Source organism: Scheffersomyces coipomensis (assembly GCF_036884675.1).
Source record: "Scheffersomyces coipomensis strain NRRL Y-17651 chromosome Unknown DFJ63scaffold_4, whole genome shotgun sequence".
In the NCBI taxonomy this organism is placed as follows: domain Eukaryota; kingdom Fungi; phylum Ascomycota; class Pichiomycetes; order Serinales; family Debaryomycetaceae; genus Scheffersomyces; species Scheffersomyces coipomensis.
This window is the reverse complement of record NW_027042895.1, coordinates 152,792-174,897: the sequence shown is the minus strand read 5'-3', so window position 1 is coordinate 174,897 and position 22,106 is coordinate 152,792. Positions and strand designations below refer to the sequence as shown.

At 30.6% G+C, this 22,106-nt stretch overlaps 11 protein-coding genes and 1 non-coding gene across 12 annotated transcripts; 9 read left to right on the top strand and 3 right to left on the bottom strand. All coding sequences in view use genetic code 12, as the record gives it.

Annotated features, from left to right (window-relative positions):
- Positions 1-155: 155 nt before the first annotated feature.
- DFJ63DRAFT_313241 (uncharacterized protein) lies at positions 156-617 on the bottom strand (the record flags this gene model as incomplete). The annotated part of the gene is made up of 1 exon (XM_064906133.1): positions 156-617. The coding sequence occupies one exon, from the start codon at positions 615-617 to the stop codon at positions 156-158; it is 462 nt and encodes a 153-aa protein (XP_064761442.1).
- Positions 618-1,595: 978 nt separating this feature from the next.
- DFJ63DRAFT_287137 (quinone oxidoreductase family protein) lies at positions 1,596-2,603 on the top strand (the record flags this gene model as incomplete). Its single annotated transcript, XM_064905040.1, has 1 exon — positions 1,596-2,603. The coding sequence occupies one exon, from the start codon at positions 1,596-1,598 to the stop codon at positions 2,601-2,603; it is 1,008 nt and encodes a 335-aa protein (XP_064761441.1).
- Positions 2,604-3,589: 986 nt separating this feature from the next.
- DFJ63DRAFT_143344 (quinone oxidoreductase family protein) lies at positions 3,590-5,057 on the top strand. The gene has a single exon (XM_064903472.1). It carries the CDS (start codon positions 3,882-3,884, stop codon positions 4,887-4,889), a length of 1,008 nt encoding a protein of 335 aa, XP_064761440.1. The 5' UTR covers positions 3,590-3,881; the 3' UTR covers positions 4,890-5,057.
- A 67-nt stretch (positions 5,058-5,124) lies between these two features.
- Positions 5,125-5,196, top strand: DFJ63DRAFT_t99. Its single transcript has one exon. It is a non-coding gene; the product is annotated as a tRNA-Gln (tRNA).
- On the top strand, positions 5,194-6,721 carry DFJ63DRAFT_139484 (uncharacterized protein). Its single transcript, XM_064903451.1, has one exon. The coding sequence runs from the start codon at positions 5,300-5,302 to the stop codon at positions 6,644-6,646; it is 1,347 nt and encodes a 448-aa protein (XP_064761439.1). The 5' UTR covers positions 5,194-5,299; the 3' UTR covers positions 6,647-6,721.
- A 446-nt stretch (positions 6,722-7,167) lies between these two features.
- Positions 7,168-8,691, top strand: ANT1 (Ant1p). Its single transcript, XM_064903443.1, has one exon. It carries the CDS (start codon positions 7,286-7,288, stop codon positions 8,339-8,341), a length of 1,056 nt encoding a protein of 351 aa, XP_064761438.1. The 5' UTR covers positions 7,168-7,285; the 3' UTR covers positions 8,342-8,691.
- Positions 8,692-9,976, top strand: RPS23A (40S ribosomal protein uS12). The gene has a single exon (XM_064903471.1). It carries the CDS (start codon positions 9,042-9,044, stop codon positions 9,477-9,479), a length of 438 nt encoding a protein of 145 aa, XP_064761437.1. The 5' UTR covers positions 8,692-9,041; the 3' UTR covers positions 9,480-9,976.
- Positions 9,965-11,161, bottom strand: DFJ63DRAFT_335433 (uncharacterized protein; the record flags this gene model as incomplete). The annotated part of the gene is made up of 1 exon (XM_064908210.1): positions 9,965-11,161. The coding sequence occupies one exon, from the start codon at positions 11,159-11,161 to the stop codon at positions 9,965-9,967; it is 1,197 nt and encodes a 398-aa protein (XP_064761436.1).
- A 623-nt stretch (positions 11,162-11,784) lies between these two features.
- DFJ63DRAFT_139217 (uncharacterized protein) lies at positions 11,785-13,070 on the top strand. The gene has a single exon (XM_064903442.1). It carries the CDS (start codon positions 11,857-11,859, stop codon positions 12,883-12,885), a length of 1,029 nt encoding a protein of 342 aa, XP_064761435.1. The 5' UTR covers positions 11,785-11,856; the 3' UTR covers positions 12,886-13,070.
- A 213-nt stretch (positions 13,071-13,283) lies between these two features.
- HAK1 (Hak1p) lies at positions 13,284-15,653 on the bottom strand (the record flags this gene model as incomplete). The annotated part of the gene is made up of 1 exon (XM_064905076.1): positions 13,284-15,653. The coding sequence occupies one exon, from the start codon at positions 15,651-15,653 to the stop codon at positions 13,284-13,286; it is 2,370 nt and encodes a 789-aa protein (XP_064761434.1).
- A 925-nt stretch (positions 15,654-16,578) lies between these two features.
- Positions 16,579-17,227, top strand: DFJ63DRAFT_318953 (uncharacterized protein). Its single transcript, XM_064907007.1, has one exon. It carries the CDS (start codon positions 16,816-16,818, stop codon positions 17,071-17,073), a length of 258 nt encoding a protein of 85 aa, XP_064761433.1. The 5' UTR covers positions 16,579-16,815; the 3' UTR covers positions 17,074-17,227.
- Positions 17,228-18,951: 1,724 nt separating this feature from the next.
- On the top strand, positions 18,952-21,741 carry DFJ63DRAFT_313232 (chromatin-binding protein; the record flags this gene model as incomplete). The annotated part of the gene is made up of 1 exon (XM_064906132.1): positions 18,952-21,741. The coding sequence occupies one exon, from the start codon at positions 18,952-18,954 to the stop codon at positions 21,739-21,741; it is 2,790 nt and encodes a 929-aa protein (XP_064761432.1).
- Positions 21,742-22,106: the final 365 nt, after the last annotated feature.

Genomic DNA, 22,106 nt, shown 5'->3' with positions numbered 1-22,106 from the left:
TATATTTAAAGTTTTTGATAAATATATAAATAAAAAAAAAAAAAAAATAACCATTAGATCTTGTAGTCTACAAGGGGAGAAAGTAATAAATATGGAAAAGTGGTCGTTACATTGTCATCACTGGTTTAATTGTATATAAAATCTAGTTAACTGTTTTACATCTTTACTACTCTATAGACTGGTTCTCTATCGTATTCTCCATTATATTCACTATTATATTCTCCATTATAAGCTGGTTCTGGTACTTTATTATATACTGGATTTTGAGCTTCTCTCATTTGCATGTTATAACGATGATCTGGAGGATACATATTTGGATTATACATGGGTTGAGGTTGTTGAGGAGGTGGTGCATAAACTTGTTGTTGTTTTGGTCTACAACATCCCCCACAACAACAACAGCATAAAGCTTCAATACAAGTAGCACCCAAACAAAGACATTGGACAAAGGCAAATACTAACCAAAGAACGAAAAGTCCAGCTAAACAGATACCGACTATAGCCACTATCTTACAAGTTCTATTGGCCATACAAGTATCCCAATGTTCGAATGATTGAGCAGTGGATTTGACATTATCGATGAAAGAAGCTCTCTCGGCTAAATCTTTGATATACATGATGTGATATAATATTATTATTAGTTGTTAGTTGTTGTTAGTTGTTGATATTCCTTATGAATAGCTGATATATAACAAATCTAGGGTTCTGGGATCAATTATGGAGTGGTTGATTCGATATATATATATATATTTATACAATCAATTCTGAGTTGATACGAAGAGGCGCGTAAAAATCAGAATTTCTTTTTTTTTCTATCAATTTTGTTGTTAAAAATAGATTTTTCAAAAAGGCTGTATCTCTTCACTGAAAAGATCAGAAAATGCGCCCCTTTAAGGCTGGTATACCATGCAATTTATTACATACATAAAGTCATCTATTCCTTACTATGATAACCACAAAATAAGGAGTCAAACTTTTTCCGCTCATGATAATGACTTTTATTATCTAAGGCACAAAGTTTAAATTAGCTGATTTACGAAATTGACATAATTTTAATGGTAATTTAATTTAAAATGACTATGATTCGAACGAGGCTACCACTTACACTTTGAGTGATCAAACATTCAGTTGACGACAATTGCAAATTTTGCATATATTTTCATTTAACTTTCCATTAGGTAAAAAGTGATCTTACCCATTAAATAGATACAGATTATACATTAGTCTGTTCAAAGGGAAATGATACCGTATATCTATCAAATTATACTAAAATTGAGTTAACCCTTTTTCAATTGAACTTTATTCCATAGTATTGAAAACAGTGGAGAAGTTAATTACTTTATACATTTTAGTTTTTAAAGGGTATCTCCTTTAATCAAATATTTCGGGTTTAACGCCATAGAGGTTTTTTTGATTAGTTATTTCATGGTCCATTAAAGCCATTAACAAAAACTTCAGACCAATGAGGAGAGATTTTTCTACACAGGAACTACAAGTGTAGATTTATGAAAATTATATAAGTTACACATAATTTGGATAAATTTAGTTGGTATATCAATATTCTAATAAAGTCAATTGATTGAAAAAATTACTCAATGTCTGTTATTCCCAAAACTCAACTTGCTTCAATAATTGAAGCTTTGGGTTCTTTCGATGTTATAAAGACTGCAAAAATTGCATCACCCCAAATCACTACTGGAAATGATATAATCATTAAGAATAAATATGCTGGTGTTAATTTTGTTGATGCTTATTATAGAAATGGTACTTATCCAGTAGCCGAATTACCATTTACTTTAGGTCAAGAAGCCAGTGGTGTTGTAGTTGCAATTGGTGAGGAAGTTAATAAATATAAAGTGGGTGATAATGTCGCTTATCTTGGTTCCAAGACTTTTGCTCAATATACTAAACTTAATGATAAATCAAGTATTGTTAAATTAGATAAAGAATTATCCGAACAAGAATTTAAATTTTATGGTGGTGCTTTATTACAAGGGTTAACTGCGTTAACATTTATTTCTGAATCTTATAATGTTAAGAAAGATGATTTTATTTTAGTTTGGGCCGCTTCAGGTGGTACAGGAAGTATTTTAGTTCAATTAGCTTCTCTAAGAGGAGCTAAAGTCATTGCTATTGCATCGACATCGGAAAAATTATCTAAAGCTAAGCAATTAGGTGCTCAATTTACTATCAATTATAAAACTGAAGATGTAGCCGCCAGAGTTAAAGAAATCACTAATGGACAAGGTGTAGCTGCTGTTTTTGATTCTATTGGAAAGTCTACTTTTGATGTGTCATTAGATTCATTAAGTAGAAAGGGTACATTTGTAAGTTATGGAAATGCAAGTGGTGTGGTTTCACCTTTAACAATCACTAGATTATCTCCAAAAAATATTTCTCTTCTTAGACCAAGAATCGTAGGTTACGTTGAAACTCAACAGGAATGGGATCATTATACGGGAATTTTATTGAAACATTTAAAATCTGGTGATCTTAAATTAGATATTAGTGCTGTTTATCCTTTAAGTGAATATTCAGAAGCTACTGAAGTTTTAGAAAGTGGTCAAACTTCAGGAAAATTGATTCTAGAGATCCCTCAATAATTGGGAACATTTCTTTCATTTTCTTACTTAAGTAAACGAAATCTCTTAAATATGATTGAATCTATTTGATTCTATAAATTATAGTTATTAACTGTTTGAAAAGAAATAACAAATTTAGATAAAAAAAACAATAACTTTTCTGTACAATTGGTAGCGCCAGAACGTTTGTTAATGTATGTCAACATAGTGAAACAATGACGTTTTTTGAATTTTGAAATGCAAGGAGTCTGAATTAATTATATGATAAAAGAATAAAATAAAGCGTTAGTTCTAAAAATTTCTTTTATGAAACCTTTCCAAGGGATATTTAATACTTTGTCATCTATTACTTACTATAATCACCACACAAAGTATGGAGTCAAACTGCCTCTCTTATGATGATGACTTTATTATCCCAGGCACAAAATTTAGATTAATTCATTTACGAAATTGTCATAATTAATGATAATTCAAAATCACTATGATTCGAATGAGGCTACCACTTATACTTTGAGTGATCAAATATTTTGACAATGTGTAGATCGGGTTTATTACTTATGACATTTGAAAATTTTGTATATTTTGTCAAAGTAGATATTAGCTCTATGGGATATAATCCGCATACCTTTGATGTACATACAGTTATAAGTTATTCTACTCAACAGAAAATGGTACTGGATATATCACACAAACAGGATTATCATTATCCATGGTAAGTAACCAAACATGGAAAATGTTGTGATTTTGATTACTTAAATCATGACAAATAAATTAACTAAAGCAGTGAATTCTATGATTCTATTGTCTTTTGCCAGCGATTTCGATACAGTCCTGTCAATAGGTGGCAAAACCCTCTTTACGTAGATAAATAAGTTTGTAAGTATTTTAAGGTTATCTCCTGAGATCTAGCACTCGGGTTTAACCATGTTTTAATTTTAAAACGCTATACCCGTAGAGAAATACTATTTACGTCCAAAAACACCTACAACTCTCCGACAAAGAAAGTTAATCCCCTTGTTTATTTCTTCTATATCCATATGGTTAATAACCGCTTCATTTTGATTAGTTATCATTGACCATTAAGCTTGGCGATTCTACGTAAATTTAAAAAAGTTCGGAGCACGGAGATCTATCTACGGAGATTTTTGTACACAGGAACTAAAAAACCTTAAATATCACCACTACTGAAAAGGTATATAAATACAGAGTAGAATTACTCTAAACTTGGATACATTACTTATATCAGTAATCAAATCAACTAAACTGATTATAACAAAAATCAAAACCTTTTCAGAACAAATGTCCGCTATTCCAAAAACTCAACTCGTTTCATTATTTGAAACTACAGGTTCGCTCGACGTTTTAAAGACTGCAAAAATTGCATCTCCCCAAATCGCTGCTGCAAATGATATAATTATCAAGAATAAATATGCTGGTGTTAATTTCATTGATTCTTATCTTAGAAAAGGTCTTTATCCATCTCCAGAATTACCATTCACTTTAGGTCAAGAATCTAGTGGTGTTGTGGTAGCTATTGGTGATGAAGTTACTAATTTTAAAGTCGGTGATAATGTTGCTTATATTGCCCCCAAAGCATTTGCTCAATATACAAAACTTACTGATAAATCAAAACTTGTAAAGTTAGATGATAACCTTTCTGAAGATGAATTTAAAATTTATGGTGGTGCTTTATTACAAGGTTTAACTGCGTTAACATTTATTTCTGAATCTTATAATGTTAAGAAAGATGATTTTATTTTAGTTTGGGCTGCTTCCGGAGGTACAGGAAGTATTTTAGTTCAATTAGCTTCTCAGAGAGGTGCAAAAGTCATTGCTATTGCATCTACTTCTGAAAAGTTAGCTAAGACCAAGGAATTAGGTGCTCAATTTACTATCAATTATAAAACTGAAGATGTAGCCGCCAGAGTTAAAGAAATCACTAATGGTCAAGGTGTAGCTGCAGTATATGATTCTGTTGGAAAGGTTTCGTTTGATATCTCATTAGAATCATTGACCAGAAAGGGTACATTTGTAAGTTTTGGAAATGCAAGTGGTATGGTTCCACCATTAGTCATCACTAGATTATCTGCTAAGAATATTGTTTTTGTTAGACCAAGAGTTTTAGGTTACGTCGAAACTCCACAGGAATGGGATCATTATACTGGAATCTTATTGAATGCTTTACAATCTGGTGATCTTAAATTAGATATTAGTGCTGTTTATCCTTTAAGTGAATTTTCAAAAGCTACTGAAGCTTTAGAAAGTGGTAAAACTTCAGGAAAATTAATTATTGAAATTCCTCAATAGTTATTAATATCTCTATGATTTTCTTACTTAAGTAAACTAAAATTTCTTATAAATAAATACTTAAATATGATCTAATATATCAGATTCTATAAATTATAGTTTTCTACTATAGAATATGAAAATAAATAACAGATTGGATGAAAAATTTCCCTGTAAAATTGGTAGCGCCTCTATTTTTATTAGTGTATAGCGACATATCAAAACGATGACGATTTTTTAATTTGAAAAAAAATTTGGTTGTATAGTGTAGTGGTTATCACTTTCGGTTTTGATCCGAACAACCCCGGTTCGAATCCGGGTACGACCTAACTGAATTTTTTTTTCTCTCACTATCTGCATACATAATTTTTTTTTTGATTCGAGTTTGATTAACAATTTGATGGTTTATTCTATGAACGATATAATTAACCATGTCAATTGATCAAGAGGAGGACCACCAGTCAAAAAAGGCGATTCATTCTTTAGTGGCTCACTTTCTCCAGAGTAATAATTATCATAAGACTTTAAAACAATTCGAAGAAGAGCATGGTAAACCGATCAATCCTGAACCCTTACATAGCTCTGAAAGTTTAGAAGAGATCATTAAAGATCGGATTAATTTCAATGAGTTAAGTCTGGCTTTGGAGGATGTGGTTGATGTTAATAAGGAGTTGTCGTTTGATTTACAATCGATCATTACGCATCAGATTGATAATTGGCCAACTCCATATCCTAGTCAATCTGAAATCTTAAAGAATGTTCATGGATTGATTATAAATTCAAGTTATGATAAAGTTAATGGGTTATTGTTTTTAAGTACGAATGATTCGAAATTCATCGTGGTTGATTATGCTACTAATGAAATTATTGGAGAATTCGTAACTTTAATCGCAAGAGTAGTGATTAAGAAGATTATAACACTTGATGCTAATCATGTATTATTAATTGGAATCGATGGTAAGATCAATTATTTCAAATATACATTTAAAGACAAGAAGATTGACTTTGAATTAATAGCGAGTCATCAAGCTCATAAGAGATTCGTTGTCGATGTTAAACATATCACGATCAATTCCCAAATATATTTAATATCATTAGGATGGGATTTCTATGTGAGAGCATTTAAATTGAATGATAGAGATTTTGAATTGATTTCAGAGATAAAATTAGCGAGTCAAGGAACTTGTTTTGATATCGTTTATTATCAAGATCAATTAGTCATTGTTTTGGGTAAGAATGAAAATACATTATTAGATGTATTAACTTTACAAGATTTTAAAACATTAAGTTTGAAATATAAGATTTCTTTAAATGATGCTGAATTTTCATCATCAAGTTTTTCACCTCGATGTTTAACTATTCAAACTCCAACTTCTTCATTAATCCCCTTGATTGCAGTTGGAACATCTCATGAACCATATATGAGATTAATCATTGTATCATTAAAGGAAATCAATAGTGATACCAGTGTTTCATTAGTCAAGAGGAATCAAATCATTAAGAATTTAAATACCTTATCACCTCAAGATAAGTATAGTCAAAGTTTAATTAGTTGGAGGAAATTAACCAATGTTGACAAGAGTGTTGGGGTATGGATAGCCGGTGATGATGGGATAATTCGGGGAATTGATTTGATTCATGATAGAGTAATAGTTGAATTATCAGGGCATAAGGGGAAGATTAAAGATTTTAATAATGTTATAGACGAAGACGATAATGAAATCTTAATAACAGGAGGTGTTGAAAGAGATGTTAAATTATGGAAAGTGAAAATATAGACAACAATAACAAGGTTATTATCGAAGAAGATTAAATCATATCGGATAACATACATATAGAAAAAAAGAAATAAAATCAAAACAAGGAAATAGACTTAAATAAAACATGGGGAATATACTTTATAGTTATAGATAATAGATGTACCCGTTCAAATGGATAATGAATAACTTGTAAATGGTTTGATATATACCGGTATAGTTAGGATATATTTGCCGACATAATCCATACCGCAGTACTTAACCTTATTTTTTTTGTGGGGATTGCACACTCCTCTCCTCGGAGACATGTGTAGTAGTAAGAAATGATAGCAACAGAGAGAGAGAGAGAGAGGATGGGGAAAGAAAAAAGTGTACCTCGGTATTTTTTCAGTAAAAGTTATATATTGATAATAATTTGCTGCCATTTGATAAATTGATCAAAACATGTTTAATTTCTAGTTTCAATCATCATTCTTTATCATTCTTATCAGTTTGTCAAGGCTTAAGGGTATTCAGCTTGCGTTTGTACTACTGTATCATCATCAAATCAATTCCATCTTACACTTAATCTGTTATCGTCTTTTTAGTTATTTAGAGATAACGCTACCCTATATCCGTAGAAGATCATATAAATCATAAATATTAATCACATAGAAGATCATGGCTCTTACACCACTTGAAAAGGCTGCTAGTGGAGCATTAGCTTCAGTCATTGCCAATACTTTGGTTTATCCCTTGGATTTAAGTAAAACCTTGATTCAAACTCAAGTTAAAAAGATTGATAAGGCATCATCATCATCTGGTAGTTCTGATCCTCCATCTGATTCTGATTTAGATGAATCAGTTTATAAACAAAAATATATACCTCAAAAACATGAATTAAAATATAAGAATACTCTTGATGTATTACAAAAGATTTATGCTAAAAAGGGAATATTAGGTTGGTATCATGGATTATTTTCATCAATTTTAGGTACTGCTGCTCAAAATTTTTCATATTTTTATTGGTATACGATTGTTAAAAGAGTTTATGCTAATTTATATAAACATATTCCTAATCATAAAGCAAATACCTTAACTGAATTGTTTCTTGGAGCATTGGCAGCTGCTATTTCTCAATTGTTTACCATGCCAATTGGAGTTATTACAACTCAACAACAAACTGATAAACATCATAAAACATTATTTCAATTAACTAAGGAAGTATTGGAACAAGATGGTGTTAGTGGATTATGGAGAGGATTAAGAGTTTCCTTAGTGTTATGTATTAATCCATCTATTACTTATGGATCATATGAAAGATTTAAACAAATATTATATGGTAATAAAGAATATCTTGGACCATTAGAAAGTTTTTCATTAGGAGTATTAGCTAAATCATTAGCTACAGTGATTACTCAACCATTGATTGTTTCTAAAGCGATGTTACAAAAGAAGAAGAATAATAATAAGAATGGTGATGCCAATAAGAAAGTACATGAAGGTGATGAAGAAGATGAAGAAGAAGAAGATATTACGTTTGATAATTTCACGGATGCCCTTGTTCATTTATGGAAGACTGAACAATTCCATGGATTATATAAGGGTATTGCCCCTCAATTATTAAAGGGAGTATTTGTCCAAGGGTTATTATTTATGTTTAAAGATCAAATTGATTTATCATTTTTAACATTATTAAGTTTACTTAAAGCTAAGAAGGGCTTAAAGAGTCATTAGGAGAATTAGGTAGTTGCATGAGAAATGATTTATCATATTATATTTATTTATTATTAGTTAATAGAACAAGTTAGAATCGATTGTTGATTGTTATGATTTATCAATATGAAGAGTTGATAGATTAATAGATAGTTTTTAATATTTAATAAAATTGTCATTTAGTATATGAATGAGTAAAGTGTGTTGTGGGTTAAATCTGTAGAGTGATGATTTGAGTTGAGTTGGGATTATGGATAATGGATAATGGATAATGGATAATGGATAATGGATAATGGATATACTGATTATGAAGTGATATGTGATATCTGATAATCCGATGAAAAAACGGATAAAGCTAATCAAGACAAGATGGGGTATATCAAGCAAAATGTGGATATTCCTGATATTATTCTACTAGGGCTGGAGACCTTAGAACATCCATAACTCACATGACTACAATATACAGTCCCCTCCACGCACATTTCCCATCTCACCAGCTTTAATTATCTGATTTGGGTGTCATGTGAGGAGTTTGCACTATAAAACCTGGATTACATAAGTCATGACATAATCAGTCCATAGAAAATTTTTAGTGAGATTACAGTGAGACAATTGAGCAAAGCTCCAGAGGAACAAAAAATGTTAAACCTGAAATAAAATTTTCTTTTCCTTTAATATCATACCCTTTTACTTATATCACCACAAGGAATAACTAATCATCATGGGTAAAGGTAAACCAAGAGGTCTTAATGCCGCTAGAAAATTAAGAGTCCACCGTCGTGACAACAGATGGGCCGATCAATCCTATAAAGCTAGATTATTAGGAACAGCTTTCAAATCATCTCCATTTGGTGGTTCTTCCCATGCCAAAGGAATTGTATTAGAAAAAATTGGTATTGAATCTAAACAACCAAACTCTGCTATTAGAAAATGTGTTAGAGTCCAATTAATCAAAAACGGTAAAAAAGTTACTGCTTTCGTTCCAAATGATGGTTGTTTAAATTTCGTTGATGAAAATGATGAAGTCTTATTAGCCGGTTTCGGTAGAAGAGGTAAGGCTAAGGGTGATATTCCAGGGGTTAGATTCAAGGTTGTTAAAGTCTCTGGTGTTTCATTATTAGCTTTATGGAAAGAAAAGAAGGAAAAACCAAGATCATAGATTTCTTATTATTGTTATATTATATCAATAAATCATCATATAGTAATAGTTTCTACCATAAAAATATAAAAAAGTCATATATTAAAATGGGTTTATTTTCAAATCAAACCATGTAATATCTCATCCTTTTTCAAAATGTTTATCTGAAATATATCAAATCCTTTTCTAATGATTTATCACTAAGTATCTACTACTACTACTACTATCTTTCATTGATAATTCACAATAATTTTCATAATCTTTTTCTAATTTAAAAAATCTCACGTGTATATTGAAACTTTCAAATATAATATTCCAAACATATATCTTTCAGGTAAATGAATTTATAATAATGGGATAACCCTATCTATATCATTAAGTTGTTATCCTCTGTAGAAAATCCCTTCAAATTAGTGAGCTACTATAATCTATCTGTAAACGATCTCTCTACTAATCTTCATATTATTTCCAAATGCGTTTATTACTATTATTTTTATACTATACAACTAAAATCCAGGTAAATTTCTACCTTCAATAGATGGACCACCCTTTTTAATAATCTTTCTTTTAGTACTCATATTAGTTAATTTATTATTAATTCTTCTAAATCTTTCATCATTACCATTAGATGCTCTTGATGCATATCTTCTTAATACTTCAGCATCAACTTTTGGTGCAATCTTATAAGCAGCAGTTCTACGACTTGGTATAGCTGCTCTCTTTCTCTTTTCAGCATTAACTTCATATAATGTTTTAACTTCTTGAGGTTTATTTGATTTCTTGGCTAATTTATTAATATAATTCTTTCTATTATATTCAGCAAAATGAATTGAACGATCTTTATACGAATCTGATTTATTTAAAATTGGTCTAGTCCAATCTCCAATTAATCTATCGACAATTTTCTTTAATACTGGTTCTGTTCTTTTAGAACGTTGATAAAATACTAATACTTTCCCTATACCAGATGATACTAAATGATCAGTCTTAATGGGTAAACTGGCTAATGATTGAATTAATTCTTTTTGAATTTGATAAGCGGGCATTGATGCATCAGGTAATGGCTCTAACCATAATCTTACTGCTTCTAATAAATTATTATCTAAAATGGATTCAGCTAAATCAGCTCGAGCTAATACATCAGTAACAACCTTTAATAATTTTAATTTATCAGTAGCAATTTGACCTTGAGAATTCTTTTCAACATCGGCATTGGCAGCTTTAATCATTTGATCCTTTAACATATCAATCTTATCATCTTGCATTCTTTCTAAATCATCTTCATCAGCTTTTCTACGTCTAGTAGATTTCTGCTTGATGGCTTGATCCATCTTTTCTTCTAATGCCAATCTCTTTCTAGTATGAGGATCAATATCAGCATATTCATCATGACGGTCATTATAAACAATGTCTCGGGCTTCTTCAGCACCAGGTAATCGATTAGTACTCTTTCTGATCACTTTCTTCTTGGTGGTTTTTATTTGACTTCCATCACTTATCTTATGAGATTGAATAGTATATACATCGTCTTCTTCTTCTTCATCGTAATCATCCTCCTGTTGCTCACCTTGCTCTTGTTCTTGTTCTGGTTCTGGTTCTTCATTTTGATCTTGTTGGACTTCTTCTTGTTCTTCATTTTGATCTTCATTGTCATCAGCGATGAACTGATCCATATCATTCTCTTGATTGTCAACGTCAGACATTATCTATATGTGTGTATGGGTTCGATGATGATGATAGTTATGGGTGATGATAAGTATACTATTCTTAAGTTTGAAAGTGTCGTTCAAAACTTTCCAAAACTTTTATATCTAATTTGTTGATGTCGCTCCAGAATTTGAAAAAAATGTCGCAAGTTTAAGATAGATGTCATTTTCTATTTTGCAGACTCCTTTTACAGAGTATTTGATGGTTATATTGACGTGGTTTATTATTACAGTAAGATTAAATTACTTCTGATCTTTTTTTTCGAAATAAAGAGGTTCTTAAGTTTGTCGATTCTTTTAGATTTTCAAATTTTGTGAAAAATTGAGTTAATTTTTGCAAAATCTTATCATAATTACCTAAATAATTGGTTAAAAATGGTCATAAATTCATAAAAGTCCTGTTGATCTTTCCCGTTGATATCCTTGACTATAGAGGATGAAGAGATACAATCAATACCATTATACATTTCAATCACTACCATTAAAGCGGTACTTCCAATCAGATCGTTCATTGTTAATTAAAATCACTAACAGAAATCTGTCGCCACGAGAAAAAAAAATAGTTTGGAGAACACAGTGGAAAATTTCAATCAAAAAGTGACCAAATATCAAAACCTTTTATCAATTGAACAACGATATCTTGATATATCATTGTTAAGAACAACCATAACTTAAGGAAAAGAAATACAATCATGTCTCAATATATTGGGAAAACCATTTCTTTAATTTCCAACAAGGGTCTTCGTTATGTTGGTATTTTAGATAATATCAATGCTGATGATTCAACTGTTGCTTTAAAATCAGTTCGTTTATTCGGTACTGAAGGTAGAATGGCTCAAGGTGGTAATCCTCAAGGTGAAGTTCCACCTGGTTCAGATGTTTATGAACATGTGGTATTCAGAGGTTCCGATGTCAAAGATTTATCGGTATTGGATACTCCTATTGATCAAGTTAAGCCTGATGTTTATGTTCCACCAACTACTGGTTATTATCAACCTCAGCCTCAAACTCGTACAGCTGCACCACCTCAACAACAACAATATGTTCCAGCTCCTACCACAACTACTGCTGCTGCTCCAGCATCTGTTTCAAGTCAACCACCAGCTGCTGCTCCATATAATGCACCACAAGCCGCTGCACCAACGTCAACTTCAATTCCAGAATCAACTCAAGCACAACCTACAAAGACTCAAGTTGAAGAACCTTCGAAAACTCAAACTCAAGAAGAATCACAACCACAAGAACAACCAATTCCATCCAAGACCACCACTACCGATGATGAAGTTGCTCAACCACAAACACAATCACGTCCTCATCAACCAAGACAAAGAAGAAACTCTAAAGCTCCAGAAATCCCTACTGAAGAGTTTGATTTCGAATCATCCAATGCTAAATTCAGTAAAGAATTAGAAAGTGAACGTGAATTAGAACATACCGCTTATAACAAGAGTAGTTCATTCTTTGATAATATATCTTCATCCAATGAGCAAAGAACTTCATTAAGATGGGCAGAAGAAAAATCGCTTAATTTAGATACATTCGGAGAAACTTCCTTACATAATGGTAGAGGTAGAGGAAGAGGTAGAGGTAGAGGTGGTAGAGGTGGACGTGGATTTTATAGAGGAAATAATGATGGTGGAAATCGTGGTGGAAGAGGTGGCCGTGGAGGTAGAGGAGGTCAAAGAAATAATGATTATAATTCTAAACCTGAATGGGCATAAAACTTAGATTTTGAAAATTGTATTTTTTCGTTTTATTATTATATAATTAGTTTACCATGTCAAACTTGTAACATATCTAGATGAGTTTTATTTTATTCATATTAAAAAAAAGTATACGCAGTGGCTTATGAATACGATTATATCTAAAATCTGTAGCAAAGACCAATAACTTATTCTACTCTACACTTATCAAATAATGAATGTTTTAAAACTTATATTCTATCAGTCAAAAACGACCAGCTAAAAAAGCAAAATGAAAAGAAAAATAACTATAATAACCCCAAAAATAATATAAAAATTACTGCAAAAAATAAAATTTGATAAAAATGTATATATATAAAAAGCCTTGAAACAAATAAGCAGTATTCATTCGAAGTAAAATGTGTTGCAAAATATCACTATATTCTTGCAACACCACCAATAAAGATTTTTTTATCCGATTCTTCATCTTCCGATTTCAATTTAACTAATTGACCATTACCTTGAGTCATAGAAGTTATAGGACTGAAGAAATAATTAATCAACACTTTTCTGGCCACTCTTCTAATCACAATGAAAGGATTCTTAGTCTTTTCAATATCAGCATTAAATTCATGGGATCTAATCAAATTACTTTCAAAAATATGTAAGATTGGAATATTATTGACGGTAACATGACTTTGAGATTGGATCGAACCAGGATTTGAATTGACGGTTGATCTGGAGAATTTTCTAGCCAATTGATTTGATTCAGGAATAGAACTAATGATTCTTTTATTTAAAGTATTATCAATAGTGATTTCTTCCATGAAACCAAATCTTAAAATACATCTATAATGTCCAGGGATTTTCATAGATGCCATAATAACTCTTTCTTCTTCTGGAACATAAGGAATTGATAATACTCTAAAAGAAACAAAAATGAATGATGATGGAATGGATGAGAAATTCTTCACTAACTTTGCATAAATCAATGGTAAAGTATTTGGAGAACTCATATTTTGCATTGATGAATCATTATACATAATAGCAATACCTTCATATCTCTTTAAAGTAGTCTTACCAAATCTTGTAATAATAGTATCCTTTTTATCTGGTATTCCAGCATTAGCATCAATAATATCATATTTATGATTATCTGAACTACCTAAATTTAATTGAACCACTTCTGGAGAATTTTTAAATTTAGGATATAAATCTCCAATTTTAATTCTTGACGAAAATTCATGATTCACTTTAAGTGATCTACCCCATCTCCAAATACTTAAGAACATCACACTTAAAGCTGTCATCATTAATGGGAACCAAGCACCATGAACCACTTTACTCATATTAGAAATAACCATACACATTTCCAAAGGTACAAGGACTAAACAATAAAGAATAGGCCAAATAATGTTCCATTTATAAACGTAGAACATACAAAGCATGATTAACAGGGAAGTGACAATGAAATCCAATGAGATACCTAAACCATAAGCAGCGGTAACATTATTTGAATTCTTGAAACCTGCAGTAGTTGCACAAACCCCAATCATTAATAACCAATTAACAGTTGGAATATAAACTTTACCTTCATGATGACTTGAAACGTGAACAATTTTCAATTTAGGGAAACAATCTAAAGCGATTAATTGGGAAACAATGGAAAATACAGATAAAATTAAAGCTTGACTAGCAATAATAGTAGCTAAAGTGGCCAATGCAAACATAATCCAAAATGGTACACCATTAGTACCACCTGGAACTGAATAAAAGAATGGATTAATCCAATCTTCAGGATTCTTAACCACATAAGCACCTTGACCCAAATAACAGATCATTAAAGCAGGATAAACAAAAAAACCTAAAGTTAATTGAATTGGCAATTTACCAAAATGACCAATATCAGCAAACATAGCTTCTGTACCAGTGATTGATAGCATGGCACCTCCAAACACATTTATACCTGATTTTTTCAATAATCTGATAGCATAATAAGGAGATAAAGCTCTGAACACACCAGGATCATGTTTAATGATATTATAAAGACCACAAATGATTAAACCAATCATCCAAATGAAAACGATGGGAGCAAATAAAAACGAAATCCTATTAGAACCAAATTGTTGAATTAAGAATAATACCACTAAGATAACTTCTGAAACAGCCAAAACTTGAGTGAATGATGGAATAGCAGTTTGAATACCACCAATTGCACTTAAAACAGAAGTAGTTGGAGTTAATAACCCATCAGAAAAGACCAACGAACAACCGACAAAACAAGCAAACAAGATAAATGTTTGAATGATTTTAGTCAATAATTGAGATTCTTTAATTTTATCAATTCTTGTTTTATGACGAGTTAAAGAATTTGACATAAATGATGAAGTTGTATCTTGTCTAGTGATTAATTCCATATCTGAGATTTCAGCAGCACCAGGAATATGAACCCCTTTAGGACCGATATTAAGATATCTTGCAATCTTAGCATAAATAGCCACTTGACCCCCTTCACCATTATTTGGACCAAGAACCAAAACAATCAAAACATATTTACAAATAACAATAATAGTAAAAAGGTAAAAGATAACTGAAACACCACCATAGATATCATCTTTATTAGGTGGATTATTTGGATATTTGATAGAATTAAGGACATATAATGGAGAAGTACCAATATCACCATAAATAGCACCTAAAGATGAGAAGGAAAGCATAAAGATTTGTCTCCAGTTTTGTTTTTTTGAACTATCAGAGTAATCTTTGGCAGAGATGATTGATTCTTCGGAATCATTGGAGATTCTCATTTCTTCATCATCATCATCTTCATCGTCATCCTCTTCATTGTCATCTAAGTTAACACGTCCAGTGTGACGATGACGATTAGTTGGTTTACCACTGAAATCTCTTGAAGCAATAGAATCAGGGTTGGAGATAATAGAAACATTATCACCTAAATCAACATCAAGATCATCTTCATCTTGATTGAATTTAGCAGTGTCATTGACACCACTTTGAAGAGCTAAACCATGATGTTTATTTGATTCAAATTCAGCCTTAACTGATTCAGAGCTTGACATTCACCGAAAGGGAAATAAGAATTTTAAAAAGTATAAGCTAAAGTTAATAGATTGAAAGGTTGAAAATTGATTCAAACAAATAAAAAGATCAGGTTTAATAAAGAAGAAGAAGAACCAAAGATATTTATAATTATAAAAATTTTTAAGGTAAAGAGTGTTTATAGATAAAATTGCAAATTCAGTGACAGCCTTCATAGAAGAAAGCGCTTTTATTTTTCTTTAGGGGGCCATTTGTTAGGCAAAATTTAAATTTACCTCTTAAGTAAAAAAAACACCGCTAAAAAAATTTGACACAGTAAAAATAAAAAAAAGCAATTTTTGTCTGGTTAATTTTGTGTCTGTCTGACTCGTTGTCGAGAAAAATGTACTGTTTTTGTCGCTAATGAAATATGAAATTATAGTTATTTTAGATGAGGTCATAGAGTAAAAATGAGGGACATTTGGGGAGGAGGGAGAATGAGCACAGTGGTTGGTTGGATGGTTGGTAGAGAAGGCAGTGTGGGCTTGCTCATTACGAGAAAATTTTAACAATAATAAAACAAAGTTTTACCCAATGATTTTTACCTCTGCTGGTAAGTAATGTTTTTGGTAGTGAAATTAATCCCTCAACTCTCCCCAAATCAAAATTTGTCTGTCTGTCTGGCTGTGAGACTTTCTTTTTTTTTTTTGGTTGAGGAATTTCTTTTTTTTTTACTTTTATTTTGTGTTTCTGTCTGTCTGTCTGTCTGTCTGCAATTTCTATACATATTATAATAAGCCGTACAATTTTAGTTAGTTACTTAGACCTTAATTAAGATGTTTAATTACTTTCTTTACATAGTTAAAATTAGAATTCTCATTTTCATTTTTTATTAAAATCGCTCTGTTTAGCGCTTATCCTCTCTTTCATATGATATTACACCCCCATCAGATTTGTGTTAATGTTTTTTATTTATTTATTTTATTTCTTCAACTGTTCCGTATCTGCTGTCTTGTATGTTACAAACTTGAATATTGCGCTAATTGCAATATTCACCATGTTGATTATACTCGATTGTTGTCCGTTATCTCGTTGTCCATACTGTGTCTGATAAAACTAAAATATTTACGCTTTTATTATTCCCCTTTTTTCGCAACTAGTGAAAAGATCTTTTTCTGTTTACAGTAAAATGGAATAAAAAAATCATCTCACTTTTATTTTAGTGACAAATTTTTTCTTTCTCACTAAAATAAATTTTGTTACAATGCAAAATTTTTCTCATCATCGAATACTGAATATACTACAGTAGTCTAGAATGAATAATAATAATAATAATAATAATAATTAACGGACTTTGACGTTTGAGCGCATCTCTCCCCCATTTGAAACAAAGTTTTCACACTACTCCTTTTTCCTTTTTTCCTTTTTGGTTGGTGTTCACTCTTTACATTTCCATTTTCATATTTATTTACCGCAACTTAAATTCTCATCTGTGGTGGTTTTTTTTGTTTTTACTGGGGGAGGGGCGATGGAGCAAGGGAACAAACAATGTAAATAGCCCATGTGTCAAAATAGACAAAATAAAGTTTTTTCCTTCTCTCTCTGTTCCTCGTCCCTCACTCACTATATTTTGCTCCCTACTAAAAGAAAAGAGTTTTATCTTTCGCTAGCTGAGATCAAATATTTTTCTCTCTAAATTTTTCTTTTCTTTTTCCTGAAAATCTCGTTATTTTAGCCTAACATGGTTTAAACAAAACATCATTCTTTATTTTTAAATTTTATTAGTTCCATTTATTCCTGTTATGGAATAATGTCTCAGATTAATCTGGTTTAAACTCACAACGCCATGTAACCCATTCATGAAACTGGCGCTAACTCATACCAACGGTTTTGTCAACTCCTACTTCGTGTTTCAAAAGAGGGGATGGGATTTAATCTGAATAAGTTACACCATTAACATTAACTTTAACTCTGAACACAAATTCTAATTTAGATTTGAATCAACTACGTAATTTGAGATATTTTTGCAACTAATAAAAATTATTAATTAACTGTCTGATCTTTTTCTAGCGCCAACCAAACTCAGTGAGAGCAGAAAAAAAAAAGAATTTCAAGTTTTTGTATGAGATTAAAATTTTTGTCTGATGCGGGAATTATTTTATGTTACTTTTAATCAATTCCCACCCAAAAATTTAAATTTTTAAAATTTTTAAATATTAACTATGTGAAAGGTTATGTATTGCGGTAGGAATCCTTGTTTTTTTTTTTAATTCCTTTATTAAGTTAATTGATCTAAATATATGTAAACTAAAGTATTATAAGGTTGAAAATTGTACTATCAACTTATCCAGATTAACCAACCAAATATCAATCTATGATCAATGTATGACATTAACAGATCAAATTATGCTTTTGATATAATTTAGGTTTTTACTAAGAACAGTATCATTTGTTATTAATTTTGATGATACTTTGTGCTGCTTAAAATCACCTTTTAGTCTTATCCCTTTGTAGTTCTATAAATATTGAAAGTGAGGAAAGAATCAAAATGAATTTTATTAATAATTGATCAACTTATGAATTGATTGATTAATTGATTCATTAACTAAGTCACATTAACCAATACTAAAGTCACATCATGGATGGAATTCAAAATATTCCTATCAAGTTATTCATCTACTTGTATGTACTAAGAGTTAAGTTTTCAAAACGAAAACAAGCAAGATCATCATCAACTTCATCACAATCATCAAATGAACCATCTAAAACTAATAAATCTTCCAAGGTATTCACATCTTCAGTAAGGAAATCATCTAATGTTAGTATATGATCAACAGTAGAACCTGCTGCAAAAACTTGCTAGTTAATAGTTTATCATAAAAATAGTCATGTGACATGTCACGGGTGCCTTTATACAGGATATTTCTCCAACGCGTACAAAACAGCAGCCAAAACAAAAATAATATACGCGTTGTTTTGAAATCTATCTCTTTGATATGAAAAATATATAAGAAGAATCAACTATCATTCAACTATAATCATCTCAACCATAACCAAAAACTAAAGATGGCTCCAATTCAAGAAAGAATAGCTGCCTTTCCAGATGGTAATTCCCTTATTTCGATTCAAAAATCTCGATTAATTGTCGGTAATAGTGAAGGATTGATTAAGATTTATGATTTAGATCAATTGGATTTAGAACCAAAATCAATTGATATTGATAATAATATCACTAGTTTAGTTCAATCTCAGGATTTATTATTTATTTCTAATACAAATGGACAATTCCAAGTGATTGATTTGAAAAATTATCTTGATCATTCGATTGATATTGTTGTTAAAACCATTTATCGATCTGAATTACCATTACGTTCAATTCAACTGATTCCAACTTTGAATCAAGTTGTCGTTGGTGGTGATGATCGGAAATTGGTGTTTTTAGATACTTCCAGTTCTGAATTTAAAGCAATAAAGACTCTTGACTTGAATGATCTGATTGTTGATTTAAGTTTAGGATTGAATAATTCTTTAATTATATCCTTATCAAATGGTGAAGTTAAATTTTATGATGTGGATGGATTTGGTGATGATGATGATTTTACCTTTAAAAAATCAGATATGATCACTACGAAAATCTTAACTTCATTAGATACTATTGATTATAAAAATGATCATCAAGATGAATTGGTGGCTACAAAGATTCATGCTCTTAAGAATGGTAATTTCTTAATTCCTGCCAATGATGGTCCATCATCAATAAAGTTGTATTCATCAACCTATCAAGAAATCACAGAAATCAAAGATATAGAATCATCAGGATCAATTAGATCAACTCATATAAATGATCAAGAATCTTTAATAGCAGTATTATATTCTGATGATACAGTTAAGATTTTTAATTTAATCAATTATAAACTTGAACATAGATTTCCAATAAGTCTCAATGACAATAATATAGCCATTAATTTACAATGGTTTAAATATGATTTATATTTTGGAACTACTAATGGTGAAATCATTTATTTTAAACAAGTTGGAAAAGAAATAACCACCACCACTTCTACAACTACTACTTCCACTGAAGCTATTATTTCTGCAGCTAGTGGATTATTCATAGATGATGCGACTGAAGATACAGATGAAGAAGAATATGAAAAGATTGCCAAAAGAGATCGTTCAAAAGTTCAAGAGGAAGATTCCATGATTATAGATCAAGATGATGATATTAATGATAATGACGATGAAGGATTATTTGGGGATGATCTTGATGGTGATAATTATGGTGATAATAAACGATTTAAATCATCAAAGAAATATACCAATGGTGGTAGTTCTACCTCATCATCATATTTTACCTCCCATACTGAAGTGGAAGAATTCCAACCATATTCTCCCGGTTCAACTCCTTGGATTCAAGATTCCAAATCTGATAATTCAGGATCAGTTGAAAGACGATACCTTGGTATTAATACTGTGGGGCACGTTTGGGCTGTACGTAATTCAGGATATGATCAACAACAACAACATTTAACTATCTCATTTTATGATCGATCGATACAGAAGGATTATCATTTCACTGATCATTTTAAATTTGATTTATGTTCTTTCAATAATCGTGGATTATTATTAGGTTATTCAGGTATAAATGAAAAGAAAAATAATGATCATGGAGGAAAGATTTATTATAGACATCATGATAGTGAAACTGATTCTTGGGAAAAGACCATTCCACTTTTAAAAGATGAAATTATAACTGGGGTTTGCCTTTCTAATACCAGTTCTCAATCATCATCAATAATAACGGTTGGGACTTCATTAGGATACCTTCGATTCTTTAATTTATATGGGGTTTGTATTAATGTATTGAAAGTCCAACCTATTTATGCCTTAATCTCATCATCTACATCAAATCTTTTCACGGTGAATCAAATTGCTAATAATATTTATACTTTCTCATTGATTGATATTAATCAAGATTATAACTTCATTCAACAAGATGTATTATTACCAATCAAGAGGAAATCGAATGAAAAATTATTACTTAAGGGACTTTTCTTTAATGAATATAATGATCCATGTATAATCTCCAATCAAGATGATACGTTATTAATCTTACAAACATGGAGAGATTCGAATAATTCGAAATGGATTCCAATATTGAATTGTAATAATGTTATCACTGAATATGGTAGTAATCCAAATAAAAAGAATTGGAAATGTTGGCCATTAGGATTATATAATGATCAATTGAATTGTTTAATCTTGAAGAATAATAATCCATATCCTGGTTTCCCCTTACCATTACCGGTTGAATTAAAAATCAGATTACCTATTCAAGTGCATAGTATTAATAAAGAGAATGGAAGTTTGAAAAAGAAGAAGAAGAAGAAGAATCCAGATGATATTCTTGATGAAGATGATGAAGAGGAGGAAGAAGAAGATGATGATTTGATGGATACTGATGGGTCTGAACAAATTAAGAATTTATTCAATGATAATGATGATCCAGAAGAAAACTTTTTAAGATCATTAACTATGGGAAAAATCATTAGTGATTCCTTAAATGATGAAGCTATTGGAGGTGATGATGATGAAAATGATGAAATCATGGATCGATTAACGAAATATTCGATTCTTTTTGATAAATCACTTTTAAAATTATTTGCTGAATCATGTAAAGATTCAAAATTGAATAAAGCATTAAGTATTGCCAAATTAATTAAAACTGATAAAGCCTTATTAGCCGCATCCAAGATTGCTGAAAGAATGGAATTTATTAATTTATCGACAAAGATTGGGAAATTAAGAGAAGATTTACTTGATATTGATGATGATGAAGATGAAGATGATATATAATTGTTTATGGTCTTGTATATTATTAATTGTTTTTGTTTTATTTACTCTCTATACAACAAATAAAACCAATTTTTCAAATGAAATGATAAACGTATTGTTTACTCTCTATGTACATTAAATCTTTAAACCAACAGTCAATCATTCCATTGAATATAATGACTTATAATCCTTATAATTGTCTCTTAATGAAATGGTAAATGATTGGAGTAACCCATAAAGCACCAGCAATAAGACCAGCATATTTCAAAGTATCATAAGCATATTTTTCTTGAACTTTTCTTTGTTCTTCACTTGGAGCACCACCACCGTACATTGTAGATTGTTATTATTTAAATTGATATGAAATGGAAGTAACGGTAACATCA